This window comes from Oryzias latipes (assembly GCF_053564925.1).
Source record: "Oryzias latipes strain Hd-rR chromosome 1 unlocalized genomic scaffold, Olatipes_Hd-rR_3.1 chr1_Y".
NCBI classification, from domain to species: domain Eukaryota; kingdom Metazoa; phylum Chordata; class Actinopteri; order Beloniformes; family Adrianichthyidae; genus Oryzias; species Oryzias latipes.
Genome location: NW_027616335.1, coordinates 3739406 through 3761799, shown reverse-complemented (window position 1 = coordinate 3761799; position 22394 = coordinate 3739406). Strand labels below are relative to the sequence as shown.

The 22394-nt window shown below is 39.6% G+C and overlaps 2 protein-coding genes across 2 annotated transcripts; both read left to right on the top strand.

Moving 5' to 3' along the window:
- Positions 1-107: 107 nt before the first annotated feature.
- LOC101168523 (general vesicular transport factor p115-like) lies at positions 108-9535 on the top strand. Its single transcript, XM_078943258.1, has 8 exons — positions 108-390; positions 578-696; positions 779-960; positions 1033-1154; positions 1248-1386; positions 2652-2806; positions 3387-3449; positions 9512-9535. The coding sequence occupies exons 1-8, from the start codon at positions 313-315 to the stop codon at positions 9533-9535; spliced, it is 882 nt and encodes a 293-aa protein (XP_078799384.1). The 5' UTR covers positions 108-312.
- Positions 9536-9559: 24 nt separating this feature from the next.
- LOC111947744 (paraneoplastic antigen Ma3 homolog) lies at positions 9560-14065 on the top strand. Its single transcript, XM_023957470.2, has 2 exons — positions 9560-9780; positions 10139-14065. Exon 2 carries the CDS (start codon positions 11043-11045, stop codon positions 12627-12629), a length of 1587 nt encoding a protein of 528 aa, XP_023813238.2. The 5' UTR covers positions 9560-9780; positions 10139-11042; the 3' UTR covers positions 12630-14065.
- Positions 14066-22394: the final 8329 nt, after the last annotated feature.

The window sequence follows — 22394 nt, the reverse complement described above, 5'->3', positions numbered from 1 at the left end:
TATTTCCTTTTTCTGCTTGTTTTAGGGTTAGTTGTTAGTTGTTTTGTGCTTGAGCGCTTTAAAAAACCAAGGAGTTCATTTTGGAGTGTTCTGTGGTTGTGATTCGGTTGAGGTTTAGATGAACTCTGAACCCGATCGATTTTAACCCTTCTAACTTCCACTCCTGTGTTTAGTTCTTTGGGTCTGAAGTCTCTTTGTGTGAGCTGTCTAACATGCTTTTGATGCCTCTGCTCGCGTGTCAGAAGCTCCTCGTCAGACTCACTGTTTGGTTTTCTGCAGGGCAGCAAAGTCCAGACCAGGGTGGGCCTCCTCATGCTGCTGTGCACATGGATCAGCAACTGTCCCATTGCTGTCACGCACTTCCTGCACAACCAGGATAACGTTCCCTTTGTATCCTTCATCAAGACCTTTTTACCTTCTCCCCCCTTTGACCTCTGAGTCTACATTTCTGCTTAAATGCATCTTCACATCAAATCCGACCTCTGAGCGTAAAGAGGACCCATGTGTTTATTGCTGGGGAGGGAGCCCCTGTCCTCCACTGGCTTCTCTGCATGAGCCTTGACTCTGAGTCCTGCAGCTGACGGCTCAGATCTCTGAGAACCTGGGAGAAGACGAGAGGCTGGTGCAGGGCCTTTGTGCGCTGCTGCTCGGCATCTGTATCTATCATAACGATAACTCACTGGAAAACTACACCAAGTACGTGTCTTTGAGTCACTTTAACATTCTGTTAGACTCGATGTTTGAATGAAAACACAGATTTTCTTCCCGTCGTCTTCAGGGAGAAGCTAAAGCAGCTGATTGAGAAGCGCATCGGAAAGGAGAACTTTGTGGAGAAGCTGGGCTTCATCACCAAACATGAACTGTATTCGCGGGCGGCCCTAAAGCCGCAGCCCGTCTTCCCGTCGCCGGAGCAGATGCTGTTCGACCACGAGTTCACCAAGCTGGTCAAAGAACTGGAAGGTAAGGGAGGCCGCCGTCCTCATGTGCAAGTGATGGTTTGAGTCCCAGTTGACGTAACGCTGCTCATCACAGGGGTGATCACCAAAGCGGTTCACAAGTCCAGCGAGGAGGACAAAAAGGAGGAAGAGGTGAAGAAGACGTTGGAGCAGCACGACAACATCGTAACTCGATACAAGGAGCTGATCAGAGAACAGGTTTGTCGAATTTGGCTTCTAAAAATGTTGCCCATTAGTCGTGGATTTGCTGTAGTCTCCAGATAACATCAGAGTTTGGACTGTGTGACTCAGGATGCTCAGATCCAGGAGCTGAAGGAGCAGGTAGCAGCGCTGTCCTCCCAGCACGAGCAGATGCAGGCCACTGTCGCACAGCAGCTATCCCAGATCCAGCAGCACAAAGACCAGTACAACATCCTGAAGCTGAAACTAGGTCAGTCCTCGTCCAACACGCAAAAGCTCACTCTGACACTTTTACAGTTTCTATAACCTTTTTGTTGGTTTAGAAATGATGGAGACATTCATGTCTGATCCTTTTTGCGCTAAAGAGCAGCTTATGTTATTAAAGGAAATTCATTTTCTTGTCTCTTATCTGCCTTTGAGGGAAAAGCTTCCACTGTAGCTGAAGACTGGATTTGTAGGGTTTTTATTTACACTTTGAAAGGTTTGAGTCACACGTCCCACAGAAAAAGTCACTTTTCCCTGAGCTTTTTTCAGATTTTTAGTTTTTGATGATGGCTTTTGGTATGAAACGTTGCTGATTACTGTAGTCTATTTTATTTTTTCCTGTTTTCCAGAAATGTAAAAGAAAGTCACTTCTTGGTTTTCAAAGCTTAACTTTGTTCCGTCTGTCGTGTTGCAGCAGAAGCTTTTTATTGCAGTTAAGACACAAACATGAATAACAACACAATTTGCCATCAACTCCTGTGACCAATCACCTGCTTCCTGGCCCTTCTAGGCATTCTGGGTAGTGTAGTCATATCACATTACATGATATTTGTTACTGTGCCTGATTGGGAAAAAAAACAGCCAGTAATCTTAAAATATTTTCTTGATTTCCTTTGATGGTAAATAATATTTTCAGTCTGTAAATTCTCCCAATTGCCTTAATGGTGGTGTAGTGGTTAGCACTCTCGCCTCACAGGAGAAGGTTTGAATCCTGGCCGGGTTCTTTCTGTGTGGAGTTGGCATGTTCTCCCATGCATGTGAGGGTTTTGTGGCTTCCTCCCACAGTCCAAAAAGCGTCTTCATAGGTTCACTGATGACTCTAAAATGTCCCCAGGTGTGCTTGTGTGAGTTTGTGTACCTGCAACAGACCGGCGACATGTTCAGGGTTTTAACCGCGCCTTTGGCTTGTGACCCAAAAAAAGGTTTAGCAGCTTCTGATGATGGAAGAAAATTCTCCAAATCAAAGACTTGTTTAGCCTTTTAGAGTTCAATGAGACAATTTTGAGCAGACATTTTGATTTGAGAGATAAATCTTCATGTCTGCGAACCACAGCAGGTCTATAGTGCTGAATCAGCAGCTTCTATCTGACTCTCCTGTTTGTTTAAACAGAAACGGTGTTCCCGTCAGCCCTCTATAGAAATGAGACTCGTTTTACCTCAGAATGTAATCGATGCTTTAAGAACAGGTGTGTGGTATGTCTGAAGGGTTGGAGTGTTTTGGTATGTAATCATGTGTATTGTCATCTTCAGGTAAGGAGAGTCCGAGTCAGGGGGACGGCTCCCAGCAGAACGGACTGCAGACCGAGGAGCTCTCTCAGCTCAGAGAGGAGCTGGACGAGCTCCGCAAGCAGCACGCAGTCCTGCAGACGCAACTCGCCGAGCGAGACGCACTAATCACCACCCTGGTTAGTAGATCTAGAAGATTGAGTGAGTGAGTGAGTGAGTGAGTGAGTGAGTGAGTGAGTGAGTGAGTGAGTGAGTGAGTGAGTGAGTGAGTGAGTGAGTGTGAGTGAGTGTGTGAGTGTGAGTGTGAGTGTGAGTGTGAGTGTGAGTGTGTGTGTGTGTGTGTGTGTGTGTGTGAGTGAGTGAGTGAGTGAGTGAGTGAGTGAGTGAGTGAGTGAGTGAGTGAGTGAGTGAGTGAGTGAGTGAGTGAGTGAGTGAGTGAGTGAGTGAGTGAGTGAGTGTGGGTGTGGGTGTGGGTGTGGGTGTGGGTGTGAGTGAGTGAGTGAGTGAGTGAGTGAGTGAGTGAGTGAGTGTGTGTGTGTGTGTGTGCTGGGATGAGGAGGATTCTAAAAACGTCATGAAATAAACCAGTAAATAAAATAATTTCTGCTGATTTGAAAAGTGACATTTTTGTTCAGATCTGAAGAAAAACCATTGCATCCGTTTTTGTCACCAGCTGTAATCTACTTCAATTTGAAGGTTTAAATGTCTTGAAATGTGATTCCTGGTATTTAATGTTTATTTATTTCATTGTAACTGTAGCAGTCGAGCTCCCAGACGACAGAGAGCCCGGCAGGAGGATCAGACAACACAGAGCTGCTGCAGGTGAACTGGGACTTTTTTATGTGCTGATACGAGTTTGCTCCAGTTAGTACATGAGAACAACGCCAAACTGTAAAAAGATCCGGTTCATGTCATGTCTGTCATGGAGACTTTAAAAAAGCACGAATACAGATACGCCACAGGGCAGTGTGCTGAGCCCTCATCTTCTTCACTTTGCTCCCTGTTTTTACTTTGAAAGTCCTAATGGATGTGGACCATCAGAGCAAGTGGTGCTCGGACACAAACCTCATGGAAAAAGCCTTCAAAAGCAGACCTGAAGGATCTCCTGGTTCAGATCATTGCAGATCCAGTCTTGATGGTAGAAAGAAGAGTTTGCTGACTATCACAAGCTGGTTAAGACTTTTCTGCAATAAAGGTGTAAAAAACACAAACAAACCCCAAACTGCCTCCCTCCATCCTGTGAACATCTGCAGGAGCTCAGTTCCTCTTGACTGTTTGTCTGTCCGCTGCTGAAAGACCAGATCTTTCCCTAGAATTGTTGGAGTTGAGCATTTCAAACAATCTAAAAAGAGACGATCAGAACAGATGAACAGTTTGAACCGTTTCCATCTGGCAAACCGTTCAGAGCGCTAAAGTCTGGGACTAATGCTTTCTAAAGTCGTGCATTTTAACATAACTAAAATACTGCTATATTTTTCTCAAGTGATCGTTTTTTGTTAAGTCGCAAAGTCGGTTTGGTGAGATTTTTTTATCATTCTCACTGATCAGCTATCAGCTCAGTTTCAGTTTAGCTGTGTGGGACTTTGATCTCAGAGCTATTTAATACCCCGCCTGTGGTTTTTACACAAACCACCTGGGGCCTGTTTCAGAAAAGAGGTTAAGTGTAAACTCTGAGTGCATTAACCCTGAAATCAGGGAAACCCTGGGTTTTCTGTTTCAGAATGGGAGGTTTGTTAAACCAGAGAAAGCAGATTAAGTCAAACCCGTTTCTGAAAGAGAGGTAACTTACTCGGAGTCAGTGTCTATGGTTACTTATGCTGTGAACCTAACCTGGTCGGGAGCAGGTTTTACTCTGTAAACTAAAGGTTTCTGCCGGTCCCCTCCCCTTTTTAAAGACGAAGCGGTATGTTTCGCTTTAACCTTCATTGCCCACATTTCCGTCACACAGAGACGGTCTAAGTGACAAGAATGGCTTGTTCTTTCTTGGAGGACCCAATAGACGAGGAGGCTGCATTAATTCGTAGAGAATTATATTTACCTCGTACGAGGATTTTGAGAAGACTCGATTTTTTGTCATTTCCCCATACGTTTTTGTTTGAGCGTTACCGTTTTTCGTTGCAGTCAATTACATATATACAATGAAAACAACATTAGATATGTATTGCTATGTAGATGTTTCATATGTCAAATATTGTCAACAAAGCCTACATCCATGACATGCTCAAATTTGACCTGATTGAATCATGTTTTTATACTTCATTTTTAGCTGCTGCCATGTTCTTTTAATTCCTGCAGGATTGCATCTACATGAAAATGAAATCAGGGACATTGAATTAGATTAATGTAACAATTACTTTTTGGAAACACAATTTGCTAGTACTGCTTACTTTCTTATTCCCATATAAACCTATACCACTTGATCAATACAAGGGTAGTGTTGCAGCGTGTGTGTGCTGAGCGGGGTGCGATCCACGAGAGAGAAGGGGAGGGGCGATTGCAGGTGCAGATGGGGGGGGGGGGCGTGAGCACGGAGCGGAGGTGTGTGCGTGGTATGTATTGTGTGTTCGGAGGACGGAGCACTTAGTTAAATAAAGAGAAGGTGTCATTCCTAGAATATCTGTTTTGGAGTCATTCTTAATCCGCTCTGGAGTTTGAGGGTTTCGAACGGAAGTGAACCCCGAAGGAGAATTCCCTTCGGCCCTGAAGGAAATCTCCCCTGCGCTTCTGACCACGGTCGGTCGGAAAGACGAGAGAAAAGAAAGGAGAAGTTTTCGCGCAGCGAAAGGTTCAACAGTAGACAACAGTTCACTTTTAAAAACACAATTGCATGTATTAATATTAAACTGACCAACGTTTGCAAGAGGGGAAGGTTAACAAAAAAGTCCTCTAAACATTACCGACGTTAAATGCATTTTCCCCCCAGATTGATTCTGTACACTATGCAGCATTTCATGCATTTACACCAGGAATGACACTTCAAAGGTACACCTAAATATCACCATTTTTTATTTCACTCCTTACGCTATTTAAAAAGTTATTACAGCCAATATTTTTTAACAATGATTTAAATGCAAACTTAGGCATTAACTTGAGCAGCTATGTTGTCCCACGCTAACTGTCTCTGTTTTGCAGATGCAGCGGTGTTGCTTTTCTTCTGGAATATATGCTCATATTCACTGTAACTCTGCAGCAGCACGTCAAGTTCAGCTGGAGAAAAATACGCAGACCTCTTTTTTTCACGGTTGCCATGGTGACTCGTGATATCTGCGCTCCATTGATAATGGCTTCTTATAGTCGCGGTGCGCACGCTCAACTCCGAATCAGTCCACTCAGAGTTGATTGACCTAACGTGGATCAGCTTCTCTGAAACAGAAAACTCAGAGTTGTTAATCTCCCGATTGACCAACTGAGTTTAAGTTCAACCTCAGAGTTGGTTGAACCTCCTTTCTGAAACAGGCCCCTGGTCTGAGAAAGTCTGTAGTTGTTCCAGCAGGAGGAGTAAACTCACCGCCTGTGAGGCATGACTTACAGAGGTACCTTTGGTGCTGAACCTTTATTTAACTCTCAGGAGTCTAAGGTGGAATTCAAAGTTTTTGTCTCCTTTGGAGTTTGATGTTTTCACCTTAAAAACTGTTGGTCATTTTTTTTCAGTACGACTTTACCAGGGTGTTTTAGTTGTCATTTTGCTGTATGGTATTAACGCATTTGACCTGAAATCATACTAAAAGAAACCCAAACTCATGCAGATTTATTTTTTTAGCTTGAAAATACAAATGTTTTGTATAATTTATGATTAACTATGTAGACATTGGGCAAAGCGTTCAATGCAAACAAACTGTCAGACCTTTCAGTACAGATATGGGTTCAACCAACTCTGAGGTTGAACTTAAACTCTGAGTTGGTCAATCGGGAGATTAACAACTCTGAGTTTTCTGTTTCAGAGAAGCTGATCCACGTTAGGTCAATCAACTCAGAGTGGACTGATTCGGAGGTGAGCGTGCGCACCGCGACTATAAGAAGCCATTATCAATGGAGCGCAGATATCACGAGTCACCATGGCAACCGTGAAAAAAAGAGGTCTGCGTATTTTTCTCCAGCTGAACTTGACGTGCTGCTGCAGAGTTACAGTGAATATGAGCACATATTCCAGAAGAAAAGCAACACCGCTGCATCTGCAAAACAGAGACAGTTAGCGTGGGAAAACATAGCTGCTCAAGTTAATGCCTAAGTTTGCATTTAAATCATTGTTAAAAAATATTGGCTGTAATAACTTTTTAAACAGCGTAAGAAGTGAAATAAAAAATGGCGGTATTTAGGTGTACTTTTGAAGTGTCATTCCTGGTGTAAATGCATGAAATGCTGCATAGTGTACAGAATCAATCTGGGGGGAAAATGCATTTAACGTCGGTAATGTTTAGAGGACTTTTTTGTTAACCTTCCCCTCTTGCAAACGTTGGTCAGTTTAATATTAATACATGCAATTGTGTTTTTAAAAGTGAACTTTTGTGTACTTTTGAACCTTTCGCGGCCCGAAAACTTCTCCTTTCTTTTCTCTCGTCTTTCCGACCGTGGTCAGAAGCGCAGGGGAGATTTCCTTCAGGGCCGAAGGGAATTCTCCTTCGGGGTTCACTTCCGTTCGAAACCCTCAACCTCCAGAGCGGATTAAGAATGACTCCAAAACAGTTATTCTGGGAATGACACCTTCTCTTTATTTAACTAAGTGCTCCGTCCTCCGAACACACAATATATACCACGCTCACCCCCCCACCCCCTCCTTTCTGAAACAGGCCCATGGTATCAGAAGAAAAAAGCTCTACAAAACATTTGTTGCCCTCCCTAAAGTGTTTTGTTTTTAATCTGAACACATATTTGGGAGTGTTCCGGTTCTGGGTTACACAACAGGACATGTGGCGTGCCTCTCTGCGAATACAACTATCTTCAAATTACTTAAAAAGTTGATTTTTCTCCAAAAAAGAATACGAAGACCTCAAAAAGTCTCTTGACATTATTCAAGAAACGCTGAAAAGTTTATGGATCAAGTGTCGGCTAAGCTAACGCCACTTTGGGATATGATGGAAGAGTTCCGAAGATTTCGGGCTCAAAACGAGCAGCGAGAAAACCGGGTCGAGATTCTGGAGAAAAGACTGGACGATGTGGAACAGCAAGTAAGGATGAATAATGTCCTTCTCACTGGAGTACCAATCAAGCCTCGAGCGAAGCTGAATACAGCTGGAGCTAGCACTGCTAATGCTAGCGCTAGCGTAGCTAGCAGTGCTAATACGGAGATCGGTGCAGAGTCTCTGGTGCAGCAAATACATTCATTTCTCACATCTAAAGGAATTTCCCTGGATCTCAATACCATCGAGACCTGCCACCTGCTCCCCAGGATAAAGGAGACGGATAAACCAGCGATCCTCATCAGGTTTGTGAATCACAAACACAAGCTAGCTTTGATGAATCAACGCAAAAATCTCAGAGGATCTGCTGTTTATCTGAACGACTATCTGACTAGAAGGAATGCTGCAATCTCAAAACATGCACGGCTTCTCAGGAAGCGTAAGCAGATTGAGAACACTTGGGTTAAAGGCTGCAGGATTTACGTCAAACCACTCGGTCCACTGGACCGGGCCAAGGTTGTGGTTGTGAACATCATGAAGGACTTTGAGAAGTGCTTGATTACGGTTGTATGAAACAACGTGGAGTAATAAATCAAAGAGCCAAATAATTTCAAGAAATATGACGCCTGGATTCCTCACTTTCTCCATACGTCTGACGTCACCTGAATAACAGCAGAGTTCTGACCTGCAGACAACTTGACCTCAACTTTCACCGCAGCTGATATCAGCTGAAGGATATGGACCTGAATCTAATGTCTGCAGACATAGCATCGAAGAGAAATGTAAACTGTTTAAACCCAGAAGATCGGCTGTTATCAATAAAAGAAGAAATGCCAACCTTGGACAATTCGACAGTTTATGGACCCTTTTTATTTTTTCCCCTACAGCATTACTTTATTATAAAAAAAAATAAAAAAAAACAAAAAAATATATAAAAAGAGTAAAACAAATGATTAATCACTTTTGAAAATTGTTAAATTGATTGACTTTTGATATTACTTCACTAGCTCCTAAAATTGATAAATTGATTCAAAAATCTTTCCTAATGTAGCATAACTTTGCACGTTTTTAACTTTTGATACTTGATGAAATTTTGCTATGAAATTTCCTGAAACAGTGTTGTGTCTATTTTACTGATATAGTATTATGTTTTAAAGCATATGAATGACTTTTAAAAGTAACATAATTTGCATATATTTCAGATGACTGATCTGCATTTGTCATGTTGATTTCTAAAATAGTTATTTTTGACGTAGTACTTAAGTAATTCATCTTTGGCATGTGCTTTATTGATACCTTATGATTGTTAATTCTGTCTGATAAAACCTAGGAACCGGATATTGATAAATCATGTAATAAAATGGTTATAGTATAACGGGGTGGGATTATATAAGTTCGCTTCCTTCCACTCCCTTTCAAGCAATATTTATTAATTATGTTTAATTATCCTAAGTTTGATTAGTTATTGTATGAATGTATAACTGATGATTATATTGCTTTTGTGTATTACTTCTATTTGATTGCTTGAAATAAACCATTTCAAATCAAAATATTTGGCGAACATTAAAGCCATTTTTAAGCAGCCAGAAATGCCTTCTCAAATTCTCTGAAATTCACAGACTTTTACCCATAATCCTTTCATCAATCCCTTTCCAAGAAAAGACTGGTTAATGCTAGACGTGTCAGGTTTTAGACACAAATAGTTGTATTTCTTTACAGTCATCAAGGCGCTAATGGGAGTTCCTTGTTTGTCTTCTGTTGCTGCAGGAGCTGGAGGCTATTTTTGTTTAAAAGGAGAAATTGTTTTTTTTGTCGATAAAGTTCAAGTTTTTTCAAGAGCCCTCCCCAACCTGTGCGGCGCGTAGCGGAGAGATAGGCCTGTTTAGGGCAGAGACAGCAAGCACGCGCAGCAAAGTAGCCATTAGCTGAAAAACTACGGTGAAAAACTAAAATAACGGTGCAAACCTGTTGTCTAGCTAGACCGGAAGAGGGGTGTGAGCCAAATAAGATTTTATGCCATTACGAGACGAGTTTTGGTGAGTTTTGTTTTGTATTTTGCCTACTTTTGTGGCGTGGGTTTTGCCGTGATGAGGCGAGCCCAGTTGAGACCAATTTAAGTTGTGAAAAGACGACAAAACAGTACTTTTGAGTTATTTATAATTTTTTTTTGACACTTCGAAACATGAATGTATTTTATTTGATGTATTTTGGGTATATTTTGTGTGAAAAGAAGCTAATTTTGCAAGTAGAGTTGGATGTATGAAAAAGAAAAAAGAGCAGCCGCCATTTTAAGTTCTAAAGAGTCACGTAGCCTTCTAGTGCGGCTCCGCTTTCATTTTGGAGTGGTTTTATTTTGCATATGGACTAAAATTATTTTTATGGCCTGTCCTGCAGGCCAGGTTTTTGATTCCCCCCCGAGAGTAATTGGGAGATGGTTCCGGACCGGATCGTTCTGGACTTCTCCTGATCCATGGATGGCGAGCCTACCCAAGGAGCACAATAATCCGGACTGGCTGTAGAGCATCACGTGGTCCTTTACTTTTCCTCACTACTACAAAATCTCTGCCAAGGTCGCGGTAGGAGATTGAACACTAACTGTGGATCCAATACACTTTAAAGGAGCACTACCAAAAACTGGATACATCTGCTAACAAACTTTAAAGGGTTTTGCTAAGCAATTGGACATTTAGAAAAACAGTTCTTTGTTTGCTTTGCATATTGAATTGTCTTTTGTTTGATATCTGATATTTTGTAACTTTAAAGGATACTTTTGGTGTAAATTTAAAGTGACAAAACTGATTTTAAAAAAAAGTGAAAAGGGTAAATACAGTGAACTCAAAAGAAAGCTTAAAACTAAATTTAAGTTAAATAAATTTAGTTCTGTAACTAAAATCCCTTTAAACTAAATGACCGGTCATCTTTAATTAAAATAGATTGAAACTGAAATTAACTTGAACAAAACCTTTTATTTGAACTTTAACTGAAAAAGTAAAGGAACAAAACAACATAAAGGGTGTTTAAGAGGTGTCTTAACATTACTTAAGAACCATATTTGTATGTTTATTGTTGTTTGTCAATTGTTCAGTAAACTGCCGGCTTTTTCTTTTCCATTCTACCTTTTATATTGATTCTTGGCTCTTTTATTCAATACACACCACTCCGTGCGAACCTATATCTGGTCCAGTAGCTTGACTACCTCTGCCTAATAGCATAGGTGCTACAAATACTTGGCGAGCCAGCCAGGAGTGGTTCGTATATAATTTTCAGAGCTCAAATTTGACTAAGAACTGAACAAAAAATGGAAGCCGTGCAACGAAGTAATGTTAAGATGCCAAACTCACTTCTTATTACTGGTTTAACTGACACTGAATCTGATGAAGAGCTTTTTGACTTCCTCAAACAATATGGGTCCATTCAGACAATGGTACCTGTAGATCCCCCGTGTCCAGAAAAGGGCAAGCAGTCCTTTCTTGAGTACGCGTCCAGTGCACCAGTGCAGGCATTATCTAGCTTACTGCCATACAGATTCTCACCCAAGAACAAACCTGACATACTTTACCTTGTCGAGGCATTAAGCTCAGTTTACAGCCCCGTAGTTAGCAAGGCAGCTACTCAGACTTACCTGACTGAACTGAGAGACATTGCAAGACTGATAGGTAAAGACTTTGCAGACTTACTAGACGAACTTTCCTCTATAAGCCAAGTTGTTAACCCTGACGAAAATGACTCAGGTGACCGCCAGGACTCACCCCAAGTCCCTGACACGAATGCTCCTCTCAGTCCTCTGCAAGAGAACCCACCAACTCTTGAACCAGTCCACCCACTGATCCAAGCTCCAGTTGAGAATCCCCCACAAGTGCAGGTCAATGTTAAGACAACCACTCTCAAACCTTCTGAAGTAAACCCACCAGAGCTTCAGAAAGTAATAGTGGAACATGTGCTGAGAACTGAAGACTTCAATGCTCAGATGAACACTCCTTTCAGATTGAGACCCTTTTCAGGGCGCTGTCCCCACCCAAACAACGAAGTCGACTATGAGAGCTGGCGCTCGAGTGTGGAACTCCTTTTAAAAGACCCCAGACAGCCTGATTCATGCAAATCCAGGAGGCTCTTGGAAAGTCTCTCTTCACCTGCTGTCGATCTGGTAAAGCACATACCTACCGAATCACCTCCTTCCACCTACTTGAAAATACTCGACTCTGCCTTCGGTACGGTTGAAGATGGAGACGACCTCTTTGCCAAATACTTGAACACTGTGCAGAATAATGGTGAGGCACCATCGTCTTACCTCCAGCGTCTTCAAGTCATGCTGAACACCACGTTCATAAGAGGTGGTGTTCCCTCTGGTGAACTGGACAAGCAGAAAAGGCAAATTCCACCTAACTTTTCCGAACTTCTTCTCATGCTCCGGACTGCTGAGAAACAGCACTTGAATACAACAAAACCAAAAGTGTTTTCCAACTACCAAGGCGCTCAGTCCCAAAGTCCAGAGCGAGATACATCAAAAACTGTTGACCCCCTTTCTGAAATACAAGACCTCAAGAAGCAGATCGCCAATCTGCAGTCCCATCTTGCATCTCTAAAGAACAAAAAAGACTCAAACAGTAAAGTAAAGTCAAAATCCACAAACTCGACCAAGACAAAAGTCCCCCCTGAAAGCCTTAAAACTCCAAAGCCACAGCCTTCAGAACAAAAATCAGAACCTCATCCAAGAAATCGTCCAAAGCCCTGGTACTGCTTCAGATGTGGGGAGGACGGGCACATCAAGCCCCAGTGTGAAAATGAGCCAAACTCTCCCCTAGTTGCTGAAAAAAAGAAACTCTTAAGAGATAAGCAGATAGCATGGGACAAAGTGAATGGACAAGAACCTACTTTTTTAAACTAAAGAGGGCTCCAGTTGTGGGACAAATTGGAGCTGAACCAAAGACAAAGAAAAAGAAACGCGTCTTGAACTTCCACACACAAGCTGAAATGTCACTTTCTCTTCCAAAAGGTCTTGTTGGAGCACTGCCCAACAAGACTGCCCAAGTAGCCATTGACGATCAAGTGTGCAGCTGTCAATTTTTTTTTCAAATTCAACAACAAAGATTTTTTTTTCCAATTTCTTTTTTTCAACTTTAACGACAAACAAAGATTTGTTTTTCAAATGTTTTTTTTCAAATTCAACAACAAACAAACAACAACAAAGATTTTTTTCTTAACATTTTTTTCCGGTTTCAATAACAAAGATTTGTTTTGTTTTTTCAAAACAATTTTTTTTTCAAATTCAACAACAAACGAACAACAAAGATTTTTTTCTTTACATTTTTTTCCGGTTTCAACAACAAAGTTTTTTTTTGTTTTTTCAAAAATAAAAATTTTAATTTCAACAAAATGTTTGTTTTTTAAAAACATTTTTTTTTTCAAATTCAACAACAAAGATTTTTTTTTGTCCAATTTTTTTCTTAAAGCGGGCTGTGTATTCAAATCGGCGGCGCCTCTCCTTGTCGGTTGTCGCTAAGGCCAGGAGCCTTCGAAGGAGAGCCTGACGACAGAATAAAATCAACAAATGACTTCACAAGGAAAAACTGGAAACAATCTGCGTGTATAAAATTGTTTAAATAAAAAAAATGACTAGAATTTTTTTGGGGCTTCACACAAAGCATTTCCATTGTATTGATTTCTATCATTCAATTCAAACTTACAGGAAAAAAGTTTCCAATGAGATTATGTTTCCATTATCATTCATAATATGTAATAATGACCAAATACCATTATCGATCTAATTTTTGTAAAAATGTTGATTTGTTCCTACATAAATTATACCGGCAGCTCCATATGGGAGTGTTATGTGGACTAAAGTTATGTTTGAATATGAGTTTGCCGTACAGTAACACCTGCTGATGAGAAGTAGAAAGTTTAATAGGAAGTTTTCTGTAATCAAAATCACATTTTAGAAGGAACTCAGTGCCCCCTAGATGAGAGAAAATGTTGGAACAAATAAGAAACCAAATATTTATTTCATTTTGCAGAAAGACCTAAGTCAGTTTATCTTAATCATACCATCCAAACTTTCAAAGACTATTAAGTCCACCTTCACTGTAATCCTGAATTATTGTTCCTTTTTTAATATAATGAGTTTTGTTTTTCCAGATGAAGTTAAAATTGGCCTGGTTTATTGCTTCCCTTGCAGATTTAGGAATTGGGAGTAGAACTGTGACTGTGTCTGCGCGTTGCGTCTTGTGTAGGACTAGGAGAAAGAAGCGCGCACACGTGTGTTGGGGGGTGCGTGTTGATTCTTCTGCCCTCTGGCTGCATGTGAGGCTTCGCCTGTGCTCTCTGGTACAGACATCTTCCCAGAATATTAGATATTGCCCAGTAATAAACAGACTGCAGACACTTTGTCACCTCTCCGGTAGTCGTGAAGCCTGACACCCATGAAGAACGCGGGGCAGGAGGCTCCGCCGTTGTTTATTCAGACACGTAACTTTGCTGCAAACAAAATAGTTCCCAACAAGAAAATGAAGTGATATTCATGGAAATCTAACAGCGTGTGTTCATGTTTGGTGTTACAGAGTGACTGAGATCAGTAATCCCCCCCCCCCCCCCCCCCCCAACACAAAATCCTCCGTTGGGCGGCCGTGTCGCGCACTCAAGAATGCACGCAGCTTGTAATGGAAATGAATACAATGGAAATGAATAATTAGAACGCAGCAAATATGTCGTATTTCCTCGCAAGACACAAACTTATGTAGAATGAGGACATGTGTGTTTCTGAAACAGCGCACGTGCCGCGTGCTTCTCTGAGACAGTGACAGCCGCGGGCGCGCGCAGGCGGGTGCGACGAGGAGAGAAGAAGAGTGATAAAAGGTTTCCCATATAGAAACCATGGAAGCGATTATGTAGCATATATAAAAAGCAAAGTCAAAACCAGAAATGCTTTTTAATTTTCAAAATGAAGCTGCATTTTTTGACTCAAAAATAAAATGAAAAAGCAATATTTCAAAATGCTTTTTCATTTCTTTCCTCAACACAGCTTATTCTGTCACTTAATTAAAATTAAAATGAAAATGTTATTTGACATTTCATTTTCAAGACGTTCTCTGGTAAATGTGTAGCATAATTCATTTAGAAATGTCTAATTTGACAGTTAAAATGGACCTCATTTTGATGACCTCATCACCGCGTTGATGCGGTTATCGTCACAGCCCTAGATCTAACATAACTTTTTTAAGCAAAAAATGACAAATGTTTCTATTCAAAAAAATGAAAAATGTTTCTATTCGTACATAAACTCAATTAAAAAGGTGTTCAAATCAGAAATATACATTTCTAATTATTACTGAAACGTCCACATGCAAATTGTTTTTTAAAAATGAGACAAAAATGTGTTTTTGAGTAAATAATAGGAATTCGTTGATTTGAAAAACCTAGTTTTTCTATTTTTTTCAAATGTGTAATAATTACTGGTGATGGTTCTCTCATGCGTTTATTAATAAATTGTATGAGTATTTGGCAAAAACCTTAAGTTGGTTTCAGGCTTGAAGTATCCAGTAGAAACAAGAAAATCTATCGTTTTTTGACTTAAATAAAATGTTGATTTCTTTAAATGAGCTAATAATATCATAAAAGAGAACAAAAACTGTAGGTCAATCCTTTCTTTGAATTATTATTTAATTATTTTCTATTTTGTTTTTGTTTTGTTTTTGGATTTCTTTTTTTTAATGCACATTTGATTGAAAAATAACATCACCGACTCATCTGTTCACACACAACAAGCAGGAGTCAAACTTACAATTTTAGTTGGAACCGTAAATTCTCAGGAGGCGGCGCCTCTCCTCCTCGTTCCGCGCCAATGGGAGCAGCCTCCTCAGAAGAACCTGACGACAGAATAAAAAACAATATTTGACTTCACAAGGAAAAACTTCAGACAATCTGCGTGTATAAAATTGTTTAAATAAGAAAATGACGTGAAATTTTAAACGTTGGGCCTACACAAAGCATTTCTACATAGGTCAGTGTAATAGACGGGAAAAGTTTAATGATGAAAACTCTAAAAAGGCTAAAATGTGTCTGTTTTCATTTGAAATCAATTTTAAAAGAGTATTTGTAACTATAAATTGTACTTCTTTGAAAAAAAATCGTGGAGAAATGAGGTGTGTCGTATGTGAGAAAGATGACATGTTTTTGAGCAAACACTTCCAACTCACCTGATTTTCCCACGCGATTCTTTGGTCGCGCCTCGCCCGAAGTATGGCGGAGTGCCAGACTAGGGGCCTGGGGACAGGGTTGGGGGCAGGTTGGGGGTTCCTTGGAGGGGGTGGGGGTGTGGGGTTATCTTCCTGGGGGGTGGGGGTGGTGGGGGGGATTTTGATGTTCCATTTCTTTCTGTTATTCTGCAAAAATGCATGAAACGGTTAACGTTGAAGTATCTACAAGCTGAGTGGTTAGCTTACATTTTATTGTACAATGGGCAAAGAAAAAAAACACTGAAAGCATATTTATCTAACAAACAATGTATCTAACTATAGTTTGTTTCCACACACAACAAATTGTAATATCAAGACAAATGTCTCACCTTGACGGGGTTCTCTTCTGTGATTTGCGTCCGTAAGTTTGAAAAGAAAACAAATATATTGTTAGCATTGTCGTTATTAATTGTAACTATGGATGTCACATCCAGCAAAATTATATCTATTGTAATGATCCGGCCGGACCGTCACTTTAGTGGGGTAGCGAAAGCCAACTGCTCATTTGGATGGCTTCGTTGGAGAGCTGTCCGTGCCCCATACACCGCACGACCCCGGACAGTCTCAAGCAGAATAAACAGGAGGAGAGACAATGTTAGCTTTTAAGCAACAAGCAGTAAGCAGTAAGCAGTAATACCCCCCAACACAAAATCCTCCGGCGGGCGGCCGTGTCGCGCACTCAAGAATGCACGCAGCTTGTAATGGAAATGAATACAATGGAAATGAATAATTAGAACGCAGCAAATTTGTCGTATTTCCTCGCAAGACACAAACTTATGTAGAATGAGGACATGTGTGTTTCTGAAACAGCGCACGTGCCGCGTGCTTCTGAGACAGTGACAGCCGCGGGCGCGCGCAGGCGGGTGCGACGAGGAGAGAAGAAGAGTGATAAAAGGTTTCCCATATAGAAACTATGGAAGCGATTATGTAGCATATATAAAAAGCAAAGTCAAAACCAGAAATGCTTTTTAATTTTCAAAATGAAGCTGCATTTTTTGACTCAAAAATAAAATGAAAAAGCAATATTTCAAAATGCTTTTTCATTTCTTTCCTCAACACAGCTTATTCTGTCACTTAATTAAAATTAAAATGAAAATGGTATTTGACATTTCATTTTCAAGACGTTCTCTGGTAAATGTGTAGCATAATTTATTTAGAAATGTCTAATTTGACAGTTAAAATGGACCTCATTTTGATGACCTCATCACCGCATTGATGCGGTTATCGTCACAGCCCTAGATCTAACATAACTTTTTTAAGCAAAAAATGACAAATGTTTCTATTCAAAAAAATGAAAAATGTTTCTATTTGTACATAAACTCAATTAAAAAGGTGTTCAAATCAGAAATATACATTTCTAATTATTACTGAAACGTCCACATGCAAATTTGTTTTTTAAAAATGAGACAAAAATGTGTGTTTTTGAGTAAATAATAGGAATTCGTTGATTTGAAAAGCCTAGTTTTTCTATTTTTTTCAAATGTGTAATAATTACTGGTGATGGTTTTCTCATGCGTTTATTAATAAATTGTATGAGTATTTGGCAAAAACCTTAAGTTGGTTTCAGGCTTGAAGTATCCAGTAGAAACAAGAAAATCTATCGTTTTTTGACTTAAATAAAATGTTGATTTCTTTAAATGAGCTAATAATATCATAAAAGAGAACAAAAACTGTAGGTCAATCTTTTCTTTGAATTATTATTTAATTATTTTCTATTTTGTTTTTGTTTTGTTTTTAGATTTCTTTTTTTTTAATGCACATTTGATTGAAAAATAACATCACCGACTCATCTGTTCACACAACAAGCAGGAGTCAAACTTACAATTTTAGTTGGAACCGTAAATTCTCAGGAGGCGGCGCCTCTCCTCCTCGTTCCGCGCCAATGGGAGCAGCCTCCTCAGAAGAACCTGACGACAGAATAAAAAACAATATTTGACTTCACAAGGAAAAACTTCAGACAATCTGCGTGTATAAAATTGTTTAAATAAGAAAATGACGTGAAATTTTAAACGTTGGGCCTACACAAAGCATTTCTACATAGGTCAGTGTAATAGACGGGAAAAGTTTAATGATGAAAACTCTAAAAAGGCTAAAATGTGTCTGTTTTCATTTGAAATCAATTTCAAAAGAGTATTTGTAACTATAAATTGTACTTCTTTGAAAAAAAATCGTGGAGAAATGAGGTGTGTCGTATGTGAGAAAGATGACATGTTTTTGAGCAAACACTTTCAACTCACCTGATTTTCCCACGCGATTCTTTGGTCGCGCCTCGCCCGAAGTATGGCGGAGTGCCAGACTAGGGGCCTGGGGACAGGGTTGGGGGCAGGTTGGGGGTTCCTTGGAGGGGGTGAGGGTGGGGGGTTATCTTCCTGGGGGGGTGGGGGTGGTGGGGGGGATTTTGATGTTCCATTTCTTTCTGTTATTCTGCAAAAATGCATGAAACGGTTAACGTTGAAGTATCTACAAGCTGAGTGGTTAGCTTACATTTTATTGTACAATGGGCAAAGAAAAAAAACACTGAAAGCATATTTATCTAACAAACAATGTATCTAACTATAGTTTGTTTCCACACACAACAAATTGTAATATCAAGACAAATGTCTCACCTTGACGGGGTTCTCTTCTGTGATTTGCGTCCGTTAGTTTGAAAAGAAAACAAATATATTGTTAGCATTGTCGTTATTAATTGTAACTATGGATGTCACATCCAGCAAAATTATATCTATTGTAATGATCCGGCCGGACCGTCACTTTAGTGGGGTAGCGAAAGCCAACTGCTCATTTGGATGGCTTCGTTGGAGAGCTGTCCGTGCCCCATACACCGCACGACCCCGGACAGTCTCAAGCAGAATAAACAGGAGGAGAGACAATGTTAGCTTTTAAGCAACAAGCAGTAAGCAGTAATACCCCCCAACACAAAATCCTCCGGCGGGCGGCCGTGTCGCGCACTCAAGAATGCACGCAGCTTGTAATGGAAATGAATACAATGGAAATGAATAATTAGAACGCAGCAAATTTGTCGTATTTCCTCGCAAGACACAAACTTATGTAGAATGAGGACATGTGTGTTTCTGAAACAGCGCACGTGCCGCGTGCTTCTGAGACAGTGACAGCCGCGGGCGCGCGCAGGCGGGTGCGACGAGGAGAGAAGAAGAGTGATAAAAGGTTTCCCATATAGAAACCATGGAAGCGATTATGTAGCATATATAAAAAGCAAAGTCAAAACCAGAAATGCTTTTTAATTTTCAAAATGAAGCTGCATTTTTTGACTCAAAAATAAAATGAAAAAGCAATATTTCAAAATGCTTTTTCATTTCTTTCCTCAACACAGCTTATTCTGTCACTTAATTAAAATTAAAATGAAAATGTTATTTGACATTTCATTTTCAAGACGTTCTCTGGTAAATGTGTAGCATAATTCATTTAGAAATGTCTAATTTGACAGTTAAAATGGACCTCATTTTGATGACCTCATCACCGCGTTGATGCGGTTATCGTCACAGCCCTAGATCTAACATAACTTTTTTAAGCAAAAAATGACAAATGTTTCTATTCAAAAAAATGAAAAATGTTTCTATTCGTACATAAACTCAATTAAAAAGGTGTTCAAATCAGAAATATACATTTCTAATTATTACTGAAACGTCCACATGCAAATTTGTTTTTTAAAAATGAGACAAAAATGTGTTTTTGAGTAAATAATAGGAATTCGTTGATTTGAAAAGCCTAGTTTTTCTATTTTTTTCAAATGTGTAATAATTACTGGTGATGGTTCTCTCATGCGTTTATTAATAAATTGTATGAGTATTTGGCAAAAACCTTAAGTTGGTTTCAGGCTTGAAGTATCCAGTAGAAACAAGAAAATCTATCGTTTTTTGACTTAAATAAAATGTTGATTTCTTTAAATGAGCTAATAATATCATAAAAGAGAACAAAAACTGTAGGTCAATCTTTTCTTTGAATTATTATTTAATTATTTTCTATTTTGTTTTTGTTTTGTTTTTGGATTTCTTTTTTTTAATGCACATTTGATTGAAAAATAACATCACCGACTCATCTGTTCACACACAACAAGCAGGAGTCAAACTTACAATTTTAGTTGGAACCGTAAATTCTCAGGAGGCGGCGCCTCTCCTCCTCGTTCCGCGCCAATGGGAGCAGCCTCCTCAGAAGAACCTGACGACAGAATAAAAAACAATATTTGACTTCACAAGGAAAAACTTCAGACAATCTGCGTGTATAAAATTGTTTAAATAAGAAAATGACGTGAAATTTTAAACGTTGGGCCTACACAAAGCATTTCTACATAGGTCAGTGTAATAGACGGGAAAAGTTTAATGATGAAAACTCTAAAAAGGCTAAAATGTGTCTGTTTTCATTTGAAATCAATTTTAAAAGAGTATTTGTAACTATAAATTGTACTTCTTTGAAAAAAAATCGTGGAGAAATGAGGTGTGTCGTATGTGAGAAAGATGTGTTTTAGAGCAAACACTTCCAACTCACCTGATTTTCCCACGCGATTCTTTGGTCGCGCCTCGCCCGAAGTATGGCGGAGTGCCAGACTAGGGGCCTGGGGACAGGGTTGGGGGCAGGTTGGGGGTTCCTTGGAGGGGGTGGGGGTGGGGGGTTATCTTCCTGGGGGGGTGGGGGTGGTGGGGGGGATTTTGATGTTCCATTTCTTTCTGTTATTCTGCAAAAATGCATGAAACGGTTAACGTTGAAGTATCTACAAGCTGAGTGGTTAGCTTACATTTTATTGTACAATGGGCAAAGAAAAAAAACACTGAAAGCATATTTATCTAACAAACAATGTATCTAACTATAGTTTGTTTCCACACACAACAAATTGTAATATCAAGACAAATGTCTCACCTTGACGGGGTTCTCTTCTGTGATTTGCGTCCGTTAGTTTGAAAAGAAAACAAATATATTGTTAGCATTGTCGTTATTAATTGTAACTATGGATGTCACATCCAGCAAAATTATATCTATTGTAATGATCCGGCCGGACCGTCACTTTAGTGGGGTAGCGAAAGCCAACTGCTCATTTGGATGGCTTCGTTGGAGAGCTGTCCGTGCCCCATACACCGCACGACCCCGGACAGTCTCAAGCAGAATAAACAGGAGGAGAGACAATGTTAGCTTTTAAGCAACAAGCAGTAAGCAGTAAGCAGTAATACCCCCCAACACAAAATCCTCCGGCGGGCGGCCGTGTCGCGCACTCAAGAATGCACGCAGCTTGTAATGGAAATGAATACAATGGAAATGAATAATTAGAACGCAGCAAATTTGTCGTATTTCCTCGCAAGACACAAACTTATGTAGAATGAGGACATGTGTGTTTCTGAAACAGCGCACGTGCCGCGTGCTTCTGAGACAGTGACAGCCGCGGGCGCGCGCAGGCGGGTGCGACGAGGAGAGAAGAAGAGTGATAAAAGGTTTCCCATATAGAAACTATGGAAGCGATTATGTAGCATATATAAAAAGCAAAGTCAAAACCAGAAATGCTTTTTAATTTTCAAAATGAAGCTGCATTTTTTGACTCAAAAATAAAATGAAAAAGCAATATTTCAAAATGCTTTTTCATTTCTTTCCTCAACACAGCTTATTCTGTCACTTAATTAAAATTAAAATGAAAATGGTATTTGACATTTCATTTTCAAGACGTTCTCTGGTAAATGTGTAGCATAATTTATTTAGAAATGTCTAATTTGACAGTTAAAATGGACCTCATTTTGATGACCTCATCACCGCATTGATGCGGTTATCGTCACAGCCCTAGATCTAACATAACTTTTTTAAGCAAAAAATGACAAATGTTTCTATTCAAAAAAATGAAAAATGTTTCTATTCGTACATAAACTCAATTAAAAAGGTGTTCAAATCAGAAATATACATTTCTAATTATTACTGAAACGTCCACATGCAAATTTGTTTTTTAAAAATGAGACAAAAATGTGTTTTTGAGTAAATAATAGGAATTCGTTGATTTGTAAAGCCTAGTTTTTCTATTTTTTTCAAATGTGTAATAATTACTGGTGATGGTTTTCTCATGCGTTTATTAATAAATTGTATGAGTATTTGGCAAAAACCTTAAGTTGGTTTCAGGCTTGAAGTATCCAGTAGAAACAAGAAAATCTATCGTTTTTTGACTTAAATAAAATGTTGATTTCTTTAAATGAGCTAATAATATCATAAAAGAGAACAAAAACTGTAGGTCAATCTTTTCTTTGAATTATTATTTAATTATTTTCTATTTTGTTTTGTTTTTAGATTTCTTTTTTTTTAATGCACATTTGATTGAAAAATAACATCACCGACTCATCTGTTCACACAACAAGCAGGAGTCAAACTTACAATTTTAGTTGGAACCGTAAATTCTCAGGAGGCGGCGCCTCTCCTCCTCGTTCCGCGCCAATGGG